The sequence below is a fragment of the Hippocampus comes genome, unplaced genomic scaffold (assembly GCF_001891065.2).
Source record: "Hippocampus comes isolate QL1 unplaced genomic scaffold, H_comes_QL1_v1.1 scaffold317, whole genome shotgun sequence".
NCBI lineage: Eukaryota > Metazoa > Chordata > Actinopteri > Syngnathiformes > Syngnathidae > Hippocampus > Hippocampus comes.
The window spans coordinates 1,053,435-1,072,813 of NW_017805531.1; the positions used below are offsets into that span (position 1 = coordinate 1,053,435).

The 19,379-nt window shown below is 43.9% G+C and overlaps 2 protein-coding genes across 2 annotated transcripts in view; both read left to right on the forward strand.

Annotated features, from left to right (window-relative positions):
• The window catches only part of LOC109520604 (apolipophorins), a 13,688-nt gene extending 12,105 nt beyond the window's left edge, over positions 1-1,583 (forward strand). The window contains exons 33-37 of the mRNA XM_019877960.1: positions 62-145; positions 473-610; positions 774-890; positions 976-1,068; positions 1,311-1,583. Coding sequence (XP_019733519.1) covers positions 62-145; positions 473-610; positions 774-890; positions 976-1,068; positions 1,311-1,580 — 702 coding nt within the window. The 3' untranslated portion in view covers positions 1,581-1,583. The remainder of the gene's footprint in view (positions 1-61; positions 146-472; positions 611-773; positions 891-975; positions 1,069-1,310) is intronic.
• On the forward strand, positions 1,581-18,569 carry LOC109520603 (uncharacterized). The gene is made up of 37 exons (XM_019877959.1): positions 1,581-1,812; positions 1,894-2,121; positions 2,385-2,614; positions 2,698-2,862; positions 3,504-3,581; positions 4,830-5,201; positions 5,710-6,054; positions 6,242-6,577; positions 6,663-6,794; positions 7,401-7,553; positions 7,620-7,736; positions 7,808-7,981; positions 8,336-8,540; positions 8,625-8,779; positions 8,860-8,972; positions 9,270-9,351; positions 10,514-10,651; positions 10,903-11,065; positions 11,310-11,425; positions 11,519-11,665; positions 11,788-11,901; positions 11,986-12,102; positions 12,196-12,354; positions 13,246-13,419; positions 14,036-14,198; positions 14,335-14,522; positions 14,704-14,796; positions 14,985-15,189; positions 15,315-15,502; positions 15,734-15,831; positions 15,910-16,094; positions 16,181-16,380; positions 16,468-16,636; positions 17,107-17,216; positions 17,334-17,450; positions 18,065-18,191; positions 18,299-18,569. Exons 2-37 carry the CDS (start codon positions 1,932-1,934, stop codon positions 18,307-18,309), a joined length of 5,829 nt encoding a protein of 1,942 aa, XP_019733518.1. The 5' UTR covers positions 1,581-1,812; positions 1,894-1,931; the 3' UTR covers positions 18,310-18,569.
• The last annotated feature ends 810 nt before the right edge of the window (positions 18,570-19,379 follow it).

Sequence of the window (19,379 nt, forward strand, 5' to 3'; positions counted from 1 at the left end):
AGAGGATTGTGTGAGTTGTTAATTCGGTACGGTATTGTTGAATGCATCTCCTCATATTTAGGTTTGCTCTGCACTGGTTCATCCTTTCAACACAGAAACATTTCCGTCAGACTGTGAGATCTGTGTTATCACCTCCAGCAACCAAGTAAGATAGTTCTCAATTCTCAAGTGATATTCAAGAAGTATCCGCCATTTCTTTTTCGATGTTTAACATCATTGCCACTTCCAGTTGTACACTGTAAATAAGCCGAAATGGGTCACCTGTAAGACAATTTAATATAATAAAAAATATTTCAGGCAACATTAAAAGCATTTAAATATTTACATTTTAATGATTCAATTCGTTTTAAATTGCGCGACATGTAATGTTTAAATCAAACATTAAAGACAATGATTAAAATAACGCTGTTCAATTCGTCTTTTTTAAGCATGTGTAAATGGCCTGAAACATGTATCGGCGTTTTCCTTCAAGACCCAGAAAGGCATTCGAGGGTGGCTCCGGATCGGCAGCCAAGAGAAGCTGAGTTTCTTTGGGGAACTTCTCTCGAATTCATTGGACCCGAATCGGCCAGCGATAAAAGTTCAAGCCAACGTCACCCATCAACTCGAGGTAAATTAGCCCTTGACACAAACTGACAATTTGAAAATAACAAACAAACAACAGCAGCAGATTAAAAATGGTTGCCTAAATTACACCAAATATAATGTTTTTAGGTATTTGTCCGGCCTCTATATTTACCTTTTGACAAGTTCAACCTTTTTTGCTGTTCCAGCTGCAAATCCCCTCCTTTGCTTTGGTGGAGGGAGATGTATGCTGGAGCCCCCAAAACAACAGAGGATTTGATTATGTAGTTCGCGGGAGACTAAAAATTGAGAGACAGGAGTGTCAAGTGAGTAAACAGTCGAGGTCTTCATTAAAGTCAAACCGGGCAGGTTTCAAATGCTTGCTTTTTTGAAACGCCATTTTCCCTTCAGCTTTCAATGCAGCTCAATGGAACTTCAGACAAAATTCTTCTTTATTCAGCTCTCAGGCATCCTTTCAAATCAAAGATTCCCAAATCTCTGGAGGTGGGTTGGTTTTTTTTTCCATTTTATGATATAGTGTATTTTTGGACAGATCATGAAATAGGAAACATGGCATTTGTGAAACAAATCTAACTAATCCGATTGGAGCAACTATGTGGAAAAATTCCCCACAGGTTTATTGTGATTTAAGTTTATCATGATTTAGAAAACTAAGAAATCACCATAAATGAATTTTGGGAGAATGTGAGTGCATAACCTCCTAATGTTTCTGTTTTCACATGAAGGCAAAAGCCACTGCTAACTTGTCCACACCGGCTGGTAGAGGAAGTAGCTCCATTTGTGTCAAGGCCGATGGGAGGGACAAGCTGATATTGGATGCGCAGGTCTCTCACTTATTTCTGCAGGAAGACAAATCTGTGCTACTGGGGCTCAACTTCTCGCAGAGTTTGCTGCCCAAACTCACAGACTTGCATGTCAAAATGGCCGCCCACATGTCTCGACAAAGGCACGTATTGTTTCTCACTTGTTTTCCCCAATTGATCAGAAAGCATTGATATCTGGATAGTTTTCTTCTTCACTTCTGGCCTTCTAGCGTGTCTCTACATGGTTCCTATGCAGAGGGACGTAACACTCTGTTGGCTCAGGTGAAAGGTTCTCGAAGGAACAGCAGTGGTCTTCAGTTTACAGTGTCAGGGAAACTGAGGCATTCAGTGACTAACCTCGCTATTCTGCCCTCCATCCTGGGGTTAGATGTCATATTGGGACTGTCTGACGCCATTACTGAAGGTAAAACGATTCTCGATTTTGTTTTTGTCTTGTTTTGTTAATTCTTGATTTAATTCATGACAATTCTTCAAATGATTCAAGGGCAAGTCAGAGTCAGAGTGGAGGAGACTTTTTACAGCATGGATCTGAGGCATCAGGAGGAAAAGGAAGAATTTCTTGACCAGAAATTGTCTCCCACCCGTAGCTGGATGTGTGTTCTGTCAGGGGCTGAGAATGTCTGTGTGAATGTGAGTAGGCAATTGGAGAAAAAAGGGGTGGGTGAGGTCCACATCCAGCTGTCTCACGTGTCCCGATTACTCAATGCCACAGGTAATCGGTAACTCATACTTTTTACGTAATTCAAGCAGATTGACTTAATATTCCATGACTGTTGGTTTATATTCCATATTCATCCATACAGCGGTGCCTTGAGATATGACTCGAATTTGTTCTGTGACCACACTCGGTCGTATCTCACGGCACCGCTGTATTCTGTCTTTCTGAATTCTCCATTTGTTATTACTGCATAACTTTGTTCTAAATCCGAGGTGTAAAATTTAAACCAAGCCTTTCTTGCTGTGTGAATCTATTAGGTCTACCGCCGAGTAGTAGTGCCCATGTGAGTTGGGACCAAGATGAAAGTAGATTGTCAGCCTTTGTAGAATTGCAGGCTGGACCTGAGCATTTAAAAGGTGAGTTGAACGGTGGCAGGACAAGCCGACTTGTCCCACGCTGGGAAATCCTCTCGGCATTGCGGCACAAAGTCGAAGCACTACAGAGACGAGGCTTACCAAACTCCATGCAAGTCAAAGCGCATTGTGAGGTGTCCAAAACTACTTTCTTTATTATGAATATGGATTTTGAATTTGATGGTGCCAGTCTCATTGTTTTTTTTTCTCCTAACAGATAAATTCCACTGGGGTAGATGGCAGGCTGGCATTTGAAATGGAAGAGATGAAAATGATTGACGCCCTTTTAGTTGTTGGAACAAAAAATAACACAGCTGTATTCATAGCATCCGCGTGGCAGCAGATAAAGCTGCTGCAAGGGATCATACCTGCCATGTCGCAGGTCAGTTTTTGGGGTTGTGAGCTCTTGTCTTTTTCAAGCATGTCTTGTTTTGCACAGTGAAGCAACACTCCCTCCAAAAACAGTAAGATTGAAGAGTAACTCAACTCAACTGTATTAATGGAGCACTTTAAAACAAGTGCCGTACATGACATGGAGCAAAATAATTCACCCAACAACGAACAATCAAACACTAAATTAATGACGAAGACAGTACAAAGCACAAAAAAACAGCAAAGAGGATTTACTTGTTTTCATTGTGGTCCACATCATTCTGGTTTTAGCGGTGAAACAGAAAACGCATAATCACCAAGCGTGTAAAGGTATTGCAACAATCATAGTTCAGTACATAGCTTGGTTCAAGTTCAATCCCTTTGGATAGAGTAAATCCAAAACAAACTGCAACATTGTCTTGCATTTGGCCCTCATCATCGTTAAAAGCTTGATTGGAACAAATATTTAGGAAAAATGTGGACACGTTTTCATGATCTCGCCCGGCGCCCCCAGTTTGACACCTGTGTTTTACAGCTCTCACGGTTCACATCCGTAATGTGCTATCCCACAATGCTATTTTCTTTTCTAGTTTCTGCTTTGAACAGCAAAGTCAACAACAGGAGGGGCGTTGGGGGCTTTTGTTTTCACAGATGAACTGCACAGGGGACACAGCTGCAGACCATTTCTCTGCGCAGTGCTACGGAGACGTGGCAGGGCGCCCAGTGGAGGTACGAGCATTTCGCTCTCATCGACCACATCGCAGGCTCTGCTATGCTCTGTCACTTGCACACCTGAGCCTCAGAGCAGAAGCTAAAGGCTGTTTGAGTCCTAACGGTCAGAGGGAGTTCAAAGCTAACCTCACACATTCTTCTGTGGTGCTGCTGAGCTATTACGGGGTGCCCACCAAATCTGGCCTCAGGCTGCTCCTCCGGCCCGGGCCTCAGAGATGGGCCTTGGGGGTTGGGTTGGTGGTTGGCCCCTGGATAACGGATTGGAATTCGGGGCTGAGAATGGAGAAGGCTGGGCTGTATGGCTGGTTTGGAAAACTTGCATATGGCAGTCGTAACGTGACACACAAGGCTGAGATGACTGGTCGCGTGAGGTTGGAAAGCTGGTGTCACATCTGGGCAGATGTCACTATACGGTGGGATTCGATCAGCTCCAGTTTGCTGGTGTCGTTGCGATGCAGAGGGAAGGGAAGGTTAGTGTTGGAGCAGATTAGAAGACTCGACGGGGATGTGCTGCGGAAGACGTCTCTAACGGCAGATGGGCAAGCAGTTAAAGATGGACTGAAAGCTGCTCTTTACTTCCACAACCAACACGACTCCATCCGTCACATCTTCTCTCTACGACTGAAGCAACGGAAGACTGAACGGAGTGGGACCTTCCAGAATAAACGGGCCTCCCTCTTCTCCTTCCTCCCAAGCACACCGGACTTTCAAGGTTCTGGTCATCTCCTTGACAACTTCCTCAATGGTAGTGCTCAACAGTCTGTCCAAAGCCAGTCTGCTCAGTCAGGTGTCACCGTGGCCTTTGAGTCCTTCCACTCACTCAGGATGACGCTTGACCAAAATGTGTCTCGCGAGGTACCAAGGGCACTCGCTGTAGGTGTGCTCTCCACTGCGGGTCAAGTCGGGTTTCAGCTGGAAAGTGATGAATGTTCCATGCTTCTGCTGTATCAACAAAGGAGAGGAGAGAACGGGAGACGCCACTGGACTGTTTTTGTTCATCAGCAATGTGTCTTTCTGAAGGTTAGACAGGAAACAAGATGCATGTCAGACATCTTGTTTCCAAGCTAAAGTGGAGATCAGAATTTTTAGAAGAATACTTTGTTCAACTCTTGTTCACGGAACAAGAAATGATCTCAACTTATTTATTACATTATGACAATTTGAAAATTTGCCACAGATTTTACAAACGGAATAATTCAAATGTATCCTGTTCCTAACATTTTTCTTCTTCTTTTTGTTGTATAGGTGCTCCTACCCTCACAGGCATCAATGAACATCTCCATCAACTCTTCTGGTTCCTCTACAAATGTCCGCGTTGATCTCCTTGCCCAAAATAAGCAGAGAGGCGGATTTACGTTGTCGCTTGCGTTTCAGCCTAGTCTAAGTTTGAACGCATCAGTCCGGCACTCTATCGAGACATTACAAGCGTTGGGGTTCCCTTCTAATGGCGCACTGGTCATCAGTGTCTTAGCTACACATTTGCCTCTTGTAAAGGTTGGCCTGGACATTGGAAACTGTCACTTCAGCGGCCTTTTGGATAAAGGCAAATCTTCAGAAGCAGAGAGCAATGGATTTTCTTATAGTGTAAATGTGGCCAACTACTGCCCTGCCTTGCAGGTAAGAAACGGTGTCATTTCAAAAAGCGCGTACCTCCCTGTCCAAGCTTTGGCCCAATTTAAAGATCAGATGTGATTGATTGTATCCATAAAGTTGTTTATTATGTAGAACAAAAGCCGTATTCAACATCTTGGAAAAGTATGACTTTATATTTTCACTGTTCATCTTCACAAAATACTTCTTTGTTCTTGTAAAGATTCCAACTTTTTCTCTCTTAAAACAATATGACTTCAGGCTCATAAATTTTTTTTCTCTAAAATGTTGAACTTTGTGTAACGCTACAACTTACTTTTTTAAAACAGTTTTAAGTTATATACAGGTAGTCTATTATTTTAGATGTACAAATACCGGTAGATGTCGTAATTAGTATTAGGAATATGAGAGGCGTCCATCTTATAAGGGGTCCCTGAACTGAAAAAGTTGGAGACCCCTGGCCTACATGAACAAAGCAGCTATGCAACAGAAGCAAACCACAAACATGCTCCTTATCATTTTTCCTCTTCCACAGGGGACAATCATTCCTGTGATCTTGGTTCTTCGGGGGTCTTTGTCAGGGGTTCCATGCGGCCGTATGATCAGCTCTTCTCTGAAGGCAGACAACCAGGAGCTCGCGTTTGAGCTACGCGAGTCCTGCCGCTCCCCACATCTCTCTGCAAGCCTTACACACTCTTTCTCAGGGTTGAGGAGCCGAGGTGTTCCCAATATGGTCTTCATTGAGGCCACTGCTCCAGGAAGCACTGAGCGGACTGGGACTCTGTTCCTAAAAGCTGGAGCCTGTCAAATAAGATTTGTTGAGGACCAAGACAGGGTGCGGCAGTTCTGGGCTCTGCAATCAGGTTGCCCAACATTGCAAGTACGCTTTGTGAGGAGAAGTAGTAAAAACGTTTTCGTGACTTTTAGATGATTCTCATGAAGCCTGAGACATGACAAAAACAATTCCATTGCGGCATCATTTTCATCCATATCATGTCTGGGGCTTCATAAATTCCACCTCTCCTTGTCAAAAATATTTTCAGTGACCTTTCCTCATTTCTGCTCAGGCTCAGTTGAATGGATCAGCGTGGCGGGATAACGAAGGCAAATGGGCAGCCGTGGTGGACGCAAGCGTGGACGGCAAAAGGTGTTTCCTGCAGCTTGTTGTGCAGCCATGGCCAGAGTTAAGTGTGGAGGGTGAGCTCAGGCATAAACTTCCCGCTCTGGGAAATTTCCCTGAACTCAGCAAAGTGAGGGTAACAGGCAAACTCGGCAAACAACAATATGCCACAGAGGCTCTGGTTCTACTTGATGAATGTGCTGTGAGAGCCAGAGGATTTGTGATGTCACGTTCTGGCCTTCAGGGGTCACTTGTGTATCACAACAACTGCAGTGTCATTCAGGTAGCTCGTGTCCAATATCATTCACACGGTTGCTTCCTGTTTGGTTCACTTTGTCAAATGCTGACCTCATATTTGTGCTTTTTAGGAGTGGGGTAGTCCGGACATGATGCAGGCCTCTGGGTCCTTGACTATCACCCCAGTTCATGCTGAATCTCAAATCTCCATGGCGATCGACAAGGCTGAGTTACATTCATTAGTTGCTCTGAAGAAAACCAAGGTTTGAAAATCATAAATAACTCGAGAATGCAATTTCTGTCGTAATTGCATGCGACTGCCGAAAATCCAATGGTGAACTGAAATGCTGCGGACTTTTTAAAATGTAGAATGTGAGACTTTAAGTTGGAATGGTTTGAATCAGTCAAGAATTGTCCATAGAAGGAGGAGATAAATATGATAAATATGTCCATCCTAATTTGGGAATTCCTTTGTGGCAATCTGGTGAATGTTATAATAAACCTCCCTCTGTTTGTATGGAACTGAAGTTTGAAAGGTTAGTCAACAATTGCGGATGGAAGAGGTATGTAAAATGTCTTCTGTGGGAATTTTGAGAACATAAAAATAATATATGTCAAGAGTATAAAGCCAAGGGGAAAAAAGAAATTTGACACACCGCCATGTTTTCCTTCAATTTCTTGTTCATTTTAATGTCTGGTGCCACTAGTCGGCCGGGGCCTAATTTAAATGGTTTGAATCGGTTGAGATATGTGGAAGGAGTAAGGGGGAATGATTATTTTTATTTTTGTTTTGGGTGACCCAGTAAACACATACATGTAGCAATCCTGTCTTCAGAGAGCCTTAATAATGCCATGTTTTTCTTTTTCAGGCACAAAATGAGGTATTACTTAATTTCAACCACTCCGTGCCCCTGTTAAAGAAACTCGGTCTTACAACTCACACGGAAATATTACTGAGTTCTGGGAATCATGGCAATCAATCGTATTATTACAGGATGTACTGCAGAGCACAGAACGAAAAGGTAAGACGTTTGTGGGACCGGTGACTGTACATTTTTAAACTAAAAATTGTCCTTTCTGGATTACAGTTCAACCAAGAGATGACCGTGGAGAAAGCATTTCAGACAGTTATTGTGAAGAGTCATTTCAGACATACACTGAGCCGCCTGAATTCAATGGGCCTCCCTGGCAACAGCAGCATGCAGGTACATTCAGCCAATCACCAACTCTGACACATAAAAGAGCCAATATTTTAATTTGTGTGTTGATTCTACAGCTGGAAATTGGGTCCTCTGAAGGGAAGGCCCTAACCGTGAAGCTCCAATCTGGGCATTTGCAAGCAGGACTAAGACTAGATCTTAAATATTTTCCCATGACCAAAGAGATAAGAGCAATCATGTGGCACAGTTTCCCGTGGCTACAGCAAAGAGGGATACCGCACAATATCGAGGTACGGTACAACAGTAAATGAGGTTTCCCTGTTATCCAATGAGATTGAAAATAAAGATCTGGAAAAAAAAAACAACCTGCGCTAACACTCAGGTCCTGTTTTCGTGCCCAGTGCATGTGTTTCCCAAAGTGCAGTCTAAATGTACACAGAGGTGTAGTTTTGTTTCTTTTGGCATTTTCGTAGATGGCTGCAAGGAGAGAGAGTTTCCACTGTTGTGGGAGTGAACACAGCCAAATTTTTTGGATTGTGTGAAATGTAAATGCATGTTCGTAAAGGTGACATAAAATCTTTTTTTTTTTAGGGCCAAGAAAAAATACATACATTTATTTATGTTTACATGTATGTGTCCCAAAGGGCTTATGTTCCACACAAGGGATGTCGTCCCAGCTCCAGTCCAGGGCTCAGGTTACTTTAGACGGGCACAAGCTGCTGGACTCGGGCGTGAATGTGAGCTCGGTTGACGGACGTTTGGGTGTACTTCTCTCCTACTCTCCCTCACCTTCAAATCAAACGTGGAAGCACTTCAGTCTCAATACTGCGGTGACTGTGCACTATAAAGGTCAGCTTGTCTTAATAGGCTGAACTGAAATTTTTTTGCACTGTAGAGGAAGAAATGTTATGATATGATATCCTCTCTCTAAAGGTCCTTTAAGGAGCATCTCAGTGCACGCTCATAATCAAGACTGGCGGCTTCGCTTGGTCGCAGACGTTGCAGGGTGGGGGCTCCAGGGAGTGTCCAAAGAGGGCCGAGTTACTCTCAAGCACATCCAAGCTGGCGACTCCAGTCCTGCCTTGCAAGTAAAAATTACACAGAGCAGAATGCACCGACGACAGGACTGTTTGCAGATTGCCAACCATCTCTCTGTTTGTTCATGTAGGTTGAGGCGTGGGGAAGACTCTCTGGGTCACAGTTGAAGTCCTCCATGGCACTGAACCCTGAACTCGCATCCTCACTTGCAATCATCATCCAAGGGCACCATCTGCCCAACAGGTAGGCGTGGAAATAACACAATTCTGAAAATTGGCTTCTACCCAAGGTGAAGCACCCATCTGCTCTCACGTGCAAGCGATTAGCATTTTAAACCAACGCACATATAGAAATGAGACTGACACAGGGTGAATCTGCCTTTTAATTGTTTTGCCTGTCACTATACATCACTGGGATTGATAGATGATCAATTCTACATCCTTTGTAGCAAATAATCATTTTTGGACCAATTGGAATCACGTGTCATGGAACAGTTTTTGGTAATCACTACAAATGACGTTGAAATATTGTTTTGTTCAGCAAGGACCTGCTAGTCAAGGTGGTCCAGAGTATTCCCAAGATGCAGATCTACTTGCCATCACAACTCAATTTCCACTCACAGGTCGGTAGGGCCAAGAAAAAATACATACATTTATTTATGTTTACATGTATGTGTCCCAAAGGGCTTATGTTCCACACAAGGGATGTCGTCCCAGCTCCAGTCCAGGGCTCAGGTTACTTTAGACGGGCACAAGCTGCTGGACTCGGGCGTGAATGTGAGCTCGGTTGACGGACGTTTGGGTGTACTTCTCTCCTACTCTCCCTCACCTTCAAATCAAACGTGGAAGCACTTCAGTCTCAATACTGCGGTGACTGTGCACTATAAAGGTCAGCTTGTCTTAATAGGCTGAACTGAAATTTTTTTGCACTGTAGAGGAAGAAATGTTATGATATGATATCCTCTCTCTAAAGGTCCTTTAAGGAGCATCTCAGTGCACGCTCATAATCAAGACTGGCGGCTTCGCTTGGTCGCAGACGTTGCAGGGTGGGGGCTCCAGGGAGTGTCCAAAGAGGGCCGAGTTACTCTCAAGCACATCCAAGCTGGCGACTCCAGTCCTGCCTTGCAAGTAAAAATTACACAGAGCAGAATGCACCGACGACAGGACTGTTTGCAGATTGCCAACCATCTCTCTGTTTGTTCATGTAGGTTGAGGCGTGGGGAAGACTCTCTGGGTCACAGTTGAAGTCCTCCATGGCACTGAACCCTGAACTCGCATCCTCACTTGCAATCATCATCCAAGGGCACCATCTGCCCAACAGGTAGGCGTGGAAATAACACAATTCTGAAAATTGGCTTCTACCCAAGGTGAAGCACCCATCTGCTCTCACGTGCAAGCGATTAGCATTTTAAACCAACGCACATATAGAAATGAGACTGACACAGGGTGAATCTGCCTTTTAATTGTTTTGCCTGTCACTATACATCACTGGGATTGATAGATGATCAATTCTACATCCTTTGTAGCAAATAATCATTTTTGGACCAATTGGAATCACGTGTCATGGAACAGTTTTTGGTAATCACTACAAATGACGTTGAAATATTGTTTTGTTCAGCAAGGACCTGCTAGTCAAGGTGGTCCAGAGTATTCCCAAGATGCAGATCTACTTGCCATCACAACTCAATTTCCACTCACAGGTCGGTTGGATGCTAGACATGCTGAGTAATGCCCAAGGCACACTTGAGATCTCTAAACAAATGATCTGTCTTTTCTTCTGTCCAGTTGAACCAAAGCCAGTCCGGCATGGGGGGTTTGGTCGAGCTGTTGTCCGGCAAAAGGCGTCTGTGGAGCTTTGGGGAGTTGGCGGTGATTGACGGTGGATACAGACAATCTCTCGAGCTCAAACACTCGTACCCTCAGGTATTGTTGGGATTTTGTACGCAGATATTTCACCAGCTCTGCCGGACGTGCCTTCACCTGGCGCTTCCCAGTGGTTGGGGTTTTCGGCTATCGCGGCTTGCCAGAGGAATGATATGCAAAACGTGCTTACCAAGAGTGGCTGCTCTAGAGAAGGCCGTGCTGTGCTTCCATTCCAAGACGATATCACATTTACATTGCTTTTCTTCAGATTCATGTTAATCCATTCATCTAACTCTGTCTGTGTTCTGCAGTTGAATCTGCTGCCAAGGAATGTTGCGGTGAAGACCGTGTATGAAGCCAGGAACTGGAGTTACCTCGTGCAACACGGAGCCTTGTGGGGAAAGCAGGAGTTGAGTTTGTCGGGGCTCTACACGGCACCTCCGTCACTGCAGATCGGGAATCAAACCCTAAAAGGTGAGTGTGATGCAAAAATTCATCAAAGCTCACAAATAAGCTTTTTTGTTTCATCTAATAAATAGAAGGTCCAGCTGCGCTGCAGTCAGTGAATACACTGTGTTCTCTCTTACTGTTACCGGTTGAGAATCACTGCTGTATTCTATTTTCTGTCCTTTGTCACATTTCAGATGTCAACGTTTTAAAACAATAAATCATGTTCTTTCACATTTAAGTGTACGGTTTTTCATGTGATTGACCGTAGTTCAGATGAAGTGGCGGCCTCGTTTGACCAGTTTGGAGGTCGCACTAGAGCGCTCCCTCCAAGGTTGTCTGGACAGCGTTTCCTTAGGTTGGATGAAAAACGGTCGACTGGAGCAGGTTGGCCTTTGCACACACTGAAACAGATGACTGTCAGCTTTTTTTTTCATGAGGAATGATTTTTAATCACTTTTGTGTTTTATCTCTTTCAAGGTCAGAGCTCTCAGCTTGCGGAGTCGATCCCGGGAGATGAATGAGACCAAGTTGGAGCTGAACCAGCCCTTTTCTTCATTATTTAGCCAGCTTTCACTTCACACACTCTCACACGGCTCTGAGAAAGAGCGGCGCAGCTTCCAGCAGGTGGTGGTACACGTTCAGGTTCAAGCTGCTGATTTGACAGCATGAATATTGCACAGGTTGCCTGCCCAACCAGTCTGAGGTGACCACCGTTATCCTCCTTTCCATATTTTTGCTCAACTCAGACCCAGCTGTCTTGGCTCAGCGGATTGCCGGTCAACATCTCCATCAGCCTAAACAAACGATGGCAGCTCAACTCCAGCAGGGGGCAGGCCTGTGCTCACTTGTCAACCCAAACGGTAGGGAAGCAACAATTGGTGTCAATCTCAAACCAGAGTCCATCTTTACTCTGAGCCTAATACCGTATATTTGTGTGTGAGTAGATAGTGGCATCTCCTGTGAAAGGTTGTGTCTCAGTCAGCCAGGAAGGAAATTTGCTCACCCAAAATGCTGAGCTAAGATGGGACAACAGGAGTGTAAAACAAGGCATGAAGTATCAGGTACATACAACTTGCAAAAGCTTGCACTGGACTGATTGATGATGTTAATTCTCCTTCTTCTAGCAGATCTAATCATGTTGTGTGTTTCTTTAGAAAGGTGCACGAGGAATGCACAGCCTCCACATGAATATCGGCCTGGACAAAGTGTCGCCTGCGCCATGTCCCTCACATTCCGTCTTAACGAAAATCCAAACCAACCTCAAAGATCGCTTTGAATACACGGTTTTGCTGGCCCTCTGCCCGCCACAGCCCGTAAGTACGTGGCTCCGAGTCTGGAAACTAAACTCACATCATACAGTAAATTAAATGTGAGAAAATCCAACAGAATATTGTTGGAACCAAAACTACCAGTGATGTCAATATGATGAACATAATTTCATTCGATAAAATTCTCCCGTTACATGATCAATTTTGATTTTTTTTTTTTTTTTGTGATTTTAGTTTGTCATTCCACTCAGCTGAATCATCTTGATTAAGACAAACATTCAATAATTAAATAAAACTTCAAAATATATGTGATTTTTTTTTTTTTTTTTTTTTTTTTTTTAGATGAGCGGGATAATTTGCATATCGTTACTCATGAGACAAGTTGTTTTTTTCATTTCTGTTGTCTGGCTTTGTGGAGTATTTTCAGTCGGGAGCTCACTAATCTTTTTCTTATTAGTTTGACATGTGGAGTAGCACTTCTTCAATGCAATAGATAGGACCAAGGTGGGGCACTACATTCCAGTAACCCGGGCTGGCTGACAAGTCAGTCAATCAAAGCTCCACCAGCTGCCACTTGTCTGTAAATGGTGTCGAATTGTATTACAGCGGGACCTTCATTCACAAGTGTAGCAGCTTACATTTTTTCTGAGTTACAAGTTGTCGCCTGGTTGATTTGTTTGATTTATTGATTTATTTTTGCTTTGTATACCGAGCCAAAATTTGATTTACGGCGTGCTTCAGATACGCTACCACTTGAGTGAAGCAAAAATAAAAGGAGAAGCCCTAACACTGATACAATTTCATCAACTGCTTTTTTTCCCTACAAATTCAAAGAACTCGATTAACGTCCTCTGAGAGAGATTGCACATTTTTGCTAGGGGTTGTACAACATTCAGACAATGTGCAACCGTTTCCATGTGTGTCTGTGTTTTTCAGACTCTATCGTGGTCAGGATCTCACAGGCTGAACTCTGGAGAGGAGCTGTTTTATACCCAGTCTCGTCTGTCGGTAACAGGACGCCCCAACCTCTGCAGCCTCACGCTCACCTTGACCAACTCATCGACTGTTGAGCGCACCAACGTGACTCTCTTTACTGAGGTGCAGACTGGGGTGGGCAAGCAATATTGCACTTTTTTTTCGAATATCATGAGCTTTTTTTTTTTTTTTTACAATACCGTGAATTTTTATATATTATGGTGAGCTTTGTTTATAATATCGGCAACCTCCCCACAATATAGTGATAATTATCACATCGTTAGTTTTATTTCGTGAAAATATTGTATTATGTACATCCATATTATATATACACACACACACACATAAATTTAACTAAAAATGTGCAAAAACAGTGCATGAAATGAAATCATAAAATGTCAAGCAAATGCTTAAAGATGTAATTGAACAAAGGCATCTAAAGCAAGGTGACCAACCCCCCCCCCCAAAAAAAAAACAAAAAACAAATACAGTATGAATTTGGATAATTGTCTGTAAAATATTTCATTCAAGAGCGTTAGGGAGGTGTGAATGTGCGCGTGGATGGTTGTTTGTCTATATGTACCCTGCGATTGTTCGTGGTAGGTAGGTATGAAGTGCCATAGAAATAAGATGGATGTGTATGGTGATGTCCGAGTCCCTGCTCCTAACTAAGTAATTTTCACGGGGTTGAGTCCCCCAGGAAACCAAATGCTATGGCGAGTTAGCATAAAAACATTCTATATTTTATCAGTCTAGGATGGGGAACTGGAGTGTGGAGGTAGGAGCCAGTGCTTTGTCATGGCTCCAGGGGTCTGCTGTTCTTGTACGCACAAGATTGGACCACAGAGATGAGATGTGGTTCAATGGCACACTGGAGGGAAGATGTCTCCAGACCACTGCAGGCTATAAAAACGGTACATAGAGTATCAGCCGCACAACGCTCACCAAATAATGATGCTTAGTTTGACTGACACATTGAATGTACTTGATGGTTCTAGCTAGTACGGTATGCACAGTATGTACTGTATATGTCTATCCGTGTATGTGCAGGTACTGGCCTGAGTGAGAATGTTTCTGTGGGGGCGTGTTTGGGGACAAGTCGCAATCTGATGCTGGCGGTACAAAAAAGAGATGGCAGCAGCCAGCCCGAAAATTTAGGAAGTCTGTCTGCAGGAGCAGCCAATCGGAGGCTCACGCTGACAGCAAGTGGCTGTGTGGAGAGTCTGACTGCAGTGGAGGTAATGCTGCTTCAGACATGTTACTGCATTTCAGCAGCTGTAGGATTCTACATATTGACAAAAAAAAAAAAGAAAAATCGGCAAATAGATGACATTTCACTCAGGAGTCCAATATTCCAAAATCTTTTTGTGTGACTAGTGTATTTACATTTCTCCATTTTTGGTGTGTTTATTTTTAAAGGCACGGATTCAAGCTGTCGGCTCTCAGGTCAGACGCAAGCTTTTGGAGAGGATCCAGACAATGAAATATCTCCTTGCTGAATTCAGACAACAGGTGACTAACCGGCTAATACTGCTGTGATGCGATGTCGAAAATATCTCAGAGGAATTTACTGGCACTGTAAAGTAGTCAATAGAAAACTGGCACTGATGTAAATTCTTTTCTTTTCCTTTAAAAAACTCAAAAAGATTCTTTTGTGACAAAAGGACACATTTTACAAGCAGTTTTTCCCCTTTCTCCAGTCCAGAGACAGCGAGTTGCTCCAAGACGTGAGTGCCGTGGCTCTGCTTATCGTCCAGCAAGCAGAGTCTCTGTTGGGACACAGAGGCAAGAGTTTGTTGGCTCTGTGGCACAGTAGCTCCCTTCGGCACATTGTCACTACGAGCCTGCCTCGATATCTTCACCTTTTACAGCACACCTCGCTACTGGGACAGTTGGAGCTGAGGAGTATGTAATACTCGTTTTTCAATTGTGATTGCCAACAGTCATTCGCAGGCGTTACGATCCGCTCGGGGCTTATATTTCCGTACCTCGATCCAAGAGCAGTCATTGAGTGTGTTTTCCGTCCACAGAGCCGCTGGCCACTCTCGCAGGTGTGTACCAGGATGTGAAAGGACAGCGGCTGGAGGCTGTGTGGAGGGAGGCTGTTGTTTTGTGGACCGACAAACTTCTGAAGGCCGCCCCTGCTTTGCGGGAGAGTCCTCAGCTCAGGCCGCTAGCTCGAGGAAGCATGGCTACGCTCAGCCGTGCCATGGATTTGGTAAGGAACTCTTCAAGATCCTCTCAATTGTTGTTTTTATGATATCAATGCTTGTTCTGTGATCCAAACTATTATTACAGATTCACATTTGCACCATTGAATTTACCGGCATTCCGCCGTATTTCAGCTCAGCTTTGGCTCTTCACCGTTTGTTATTTGCGCCGACTGACACTTGAATTTACTTTGTATATATTGAGCAGGTCTATAGTTATTCTGTTCCGCATTTATCAGGCAGGCCAGCACACGTACCACTGGATAGAAAGCAAACTGGCAGTGGCTTTTTCCGGACTCCGGAAACAACTGGCTTCACTTTATCGATACTCGCCCAGGTACCGCACGTGCATCTCAAAAATATGTGCGGAGAGATGTTGCACTTGTTAGGGATTTTAGTTCATTTGTTTCTCCAGTGAGTGTTCTGTGGCTGCGTCTATGTCACTTCCCCCGCTGCGTTGGACCCGTGTGGCTGAGGCCGGTCTGGTGGGGATCCTTTTAGAAGAGTGGCTCCTCAAGCCCCTGCAAAGCCTCGCCTCCATTAGACCCACTGCTGAACTTTACCGCCTCAAGAGGAAGATCATGGACAGTCCGTTTATTCGTAAGAAAGACTTCAATGTAATGAGCGCCGTTCCTTACATACTGTTGCGACATTTAGATTCTTTATTTTGTTTCTACCTCCAACAGACCAAGCTTTGCTGGTGGCAGATCAGTTTGTAGTCACGTTCAATGGCCATCTTTATGAGCTGCCACCTTCCTGCCCACTTCTTCTGGCCCAAGATATTAGTTCCCAGCCCTCATTCACACTTGTGCTCAATTCACACCCACACAACCTCCTCCTGCTGCGGTTGAATAACAGTACTGTCAGGATTCAGCGCAGCGGAGAGGTATGGGAGCATTCACCATGATGTCACGTGTTCTTTGGGGGGCACGAATCCGGTGGAGTGTTGTTATAAGAGTTGTTTGTGTCACAGGTAAATGTTCAGTGCAACAAAACCGTGACACACATGTGGCGGAGTGATGGCGGCGTCATCGTCCGTAAGGGATCACGCATTGTGCAGGTATCCAGTCGCAATGGCGTGTCGGTCTCATGTGACCTGAGAATTGAGGTGTGCAGCTTGACTCTCGACGGATGGTTGCATGGTGAGAGAATTTAAGACACACATAAAGGAATGATAGGAGCGCCATGTCATACTTCTTTGTGGACAAAAAAAAAAAAAAAAGATCCCGTGACCATGCAGTGACTTCAGACGACTAAATGACATCACCATTAAAAATAGGTGTCCACCCCGCCTCATTGACCCCTCCTTTGAGACCCTCAACCAAGCCACCGTTTTTATCAAACTAGATCTTAGCAATGCTTATCATTTGCTGCGTATCCAGAAGGGGAAAAAGAAGAAAACAGCCTTTAAGGTGGCCCTTGGACACTTTGAATATTTGGTGATGCCCTTTGGTCTCACTGATGCTCCAGCCATGTTTCAAGCCTTCATTTATGATATTCTCCGAGAGAGATATTTTTTTTTTGTCTGGTGCCGCACTGTAAGATTTCTCTCATGTAAAATATGCGCCTTGGCTGGGAGATATACAGTATACGTCTGTTTGTGTGCATACAGGCAAGTCGACGGGTCTGTTGGGGACCAATGACAATGAAGCGGGGAATGACTCACCTTTGCGTGATGGTTCCCAAGCTGAAAACATGAAGGACTTCATCAACAGCTGGCAGGTAGGTCTGGCATTTATTTGAGCTGTTCTCTGTGAACAATTTGTCCCTCTGCAAATGGAAATTATCCGTTGGCTACAATCGAGGATTTTTACATGGATGTTCATTCTCTGTGCCAAGGTGAATTCTCATTGTGCAAGACCAACAGCTGAAAGGCAATTTGTAGCCACCAGGGCAGTCACATGTGAATTTTTGTTCTCCTCTGCTGATTCTCCTCTCAGTTCCTGTTTCGGGGTGGTGAGTATGAACGCTGTGTGTGTGTGTGTGTGTGTGTGTGTGTGTGTGTGTGTGTGTGTGTGTGTGTGTGTGTGTGTGTGCGTGCGTGCGTGCGTGCGTGCGTGCGTGCGTGTGTGTGTGTGTGTGTGTGTGTGTGTGTGTTTGGGGAGGGGGGTTATTGTTCAGTGAGGTTGATCCCTAGGAAAACAAAACAGTTTTTTATCAAGAACTATAAAACCATTTAGTTTATGATTACATGCTTTTATTTGGTGTTTAGAGCTCTTAATGTTGGGATAAGTGCAACCCCCCTAACATTTGATTTTAGATTGATTTAGAGCAAAGTCAGGATATCCAGAAGCTCCGTATAATGACAGTGATATTAGAAACAGAGCATCATTATTGTTGAGGCAAATCCTGATGACACAACTCATCTTGGCAGCAGGGAGTGTAATATTATCCAAGCTCATACTACACGATGTTAACATAACCTTTATTGGTCCCACCATGAGAAAAGTTCACCTATCAAGGTCAGAGTGCATTTTAGGTTCATCTTGAAATGGCGCACAAAATCCGACTGTCCCTATAACTTTTTGGGCTGTTTTTTTCTGGAGTACTTTCTGTGTGTCTACCATCAGGTGGATCCTGGTCAGTTCTCCTTGGTATGCGAGTCGAGCTCCTCCACCGCTCCCTGTCGATTAGTGTCTGCTTTTGTTCATCTGTGCCAACACAACTACATACCCCTTGAAATCCCCGCCCAGTGTGGTAAGTTACAACGTGCATGATGAATTCATATTTATTCAAGTTTTTATGTGATGTCAATGTGGTACGGACGGTCTATTTTCCTTTTTTTTATTTTTTATTCCCCTCAGTGCAAGGGTAAAGATGGCCACATTTCGGAGGGGCCAAAATGAGACTTTCATGCCTCATGAGCTGCTGCACCCTTTCTTGACGCTTGTGTGATTTGAAACAGACAGACACGGTCACAATGTGAATATTTTAAAAATAGCAATCTGTTTATTGGCAGAGTTCTTTTTTTTCTTCTTCTTTTGTTGTACAATGAAGATAATCAGTGAGTGACTTCGGTGTAATTCAACTGTAACCTGTTTCGTGTGCATTTATTAAATCCTGCTGCTTTCAGTGCATCTCATCCACATCCTTACTGTTTAATTTGTACCATGAAACGCGGTGATCTCATTTGGACATTTGTCTGCGCGACACACTCCGCGATCCAGATAATGTTGCAGATCTCTTGCTCCTTCAGTTCAATGTAGAAATAAAGCATTTCACTTCTGGTGACATCTTATTTGATATGTGCAGCGAAACAGCTAAATGCAGCTTCACCATGTTTACTTTGAACTTTGCGCACCATGAATTGACCCAAGTCTGCAGATCTCACAGCCCTGCTGGGTTTATATTCAATCAGCATATCTTTCATGTATTCTTGACCCAAACCATTCAGTGATTTATAGACCAGAAGCAACATTTTGAAATCGATTCTTCACCTAATCGGTAGCCAGTGTAAACCCTTTAGGACCGGAGAAATATGTACGGATCACTTTTGTTTTAGTCAGAACCCAAACTGCAGCGTTCAGAATGAGCTGCAGCTATTTGATGCTTGAGGGAGTCCAGTAAAAAAACCGTTACAAGAATCAAGTCTACTGGAGATAAAAGCATGGTCACGTTTCTCCTGGTCTGAGCATGCCACCCTGTGGTCTGGAGCCGTTTTTCAGCGCTGTTAAAAAGCTGTTTTTGTGATTCCTTTTGATATGATTCCTCAAAGTCAGGTCCGAATCTATCAGAACCGCAAGATTTTGGACTTGGTCTTTCATTTCAACTTTGGAAAGGTAACCAACAGACTGAACAAAGTGGGCAGAATATGAGAAACTGAGTTTTGTTCCACCTGTAAAAGCAAAAAAAATGTTTTACCCAAAACACATTAGCACACTAACT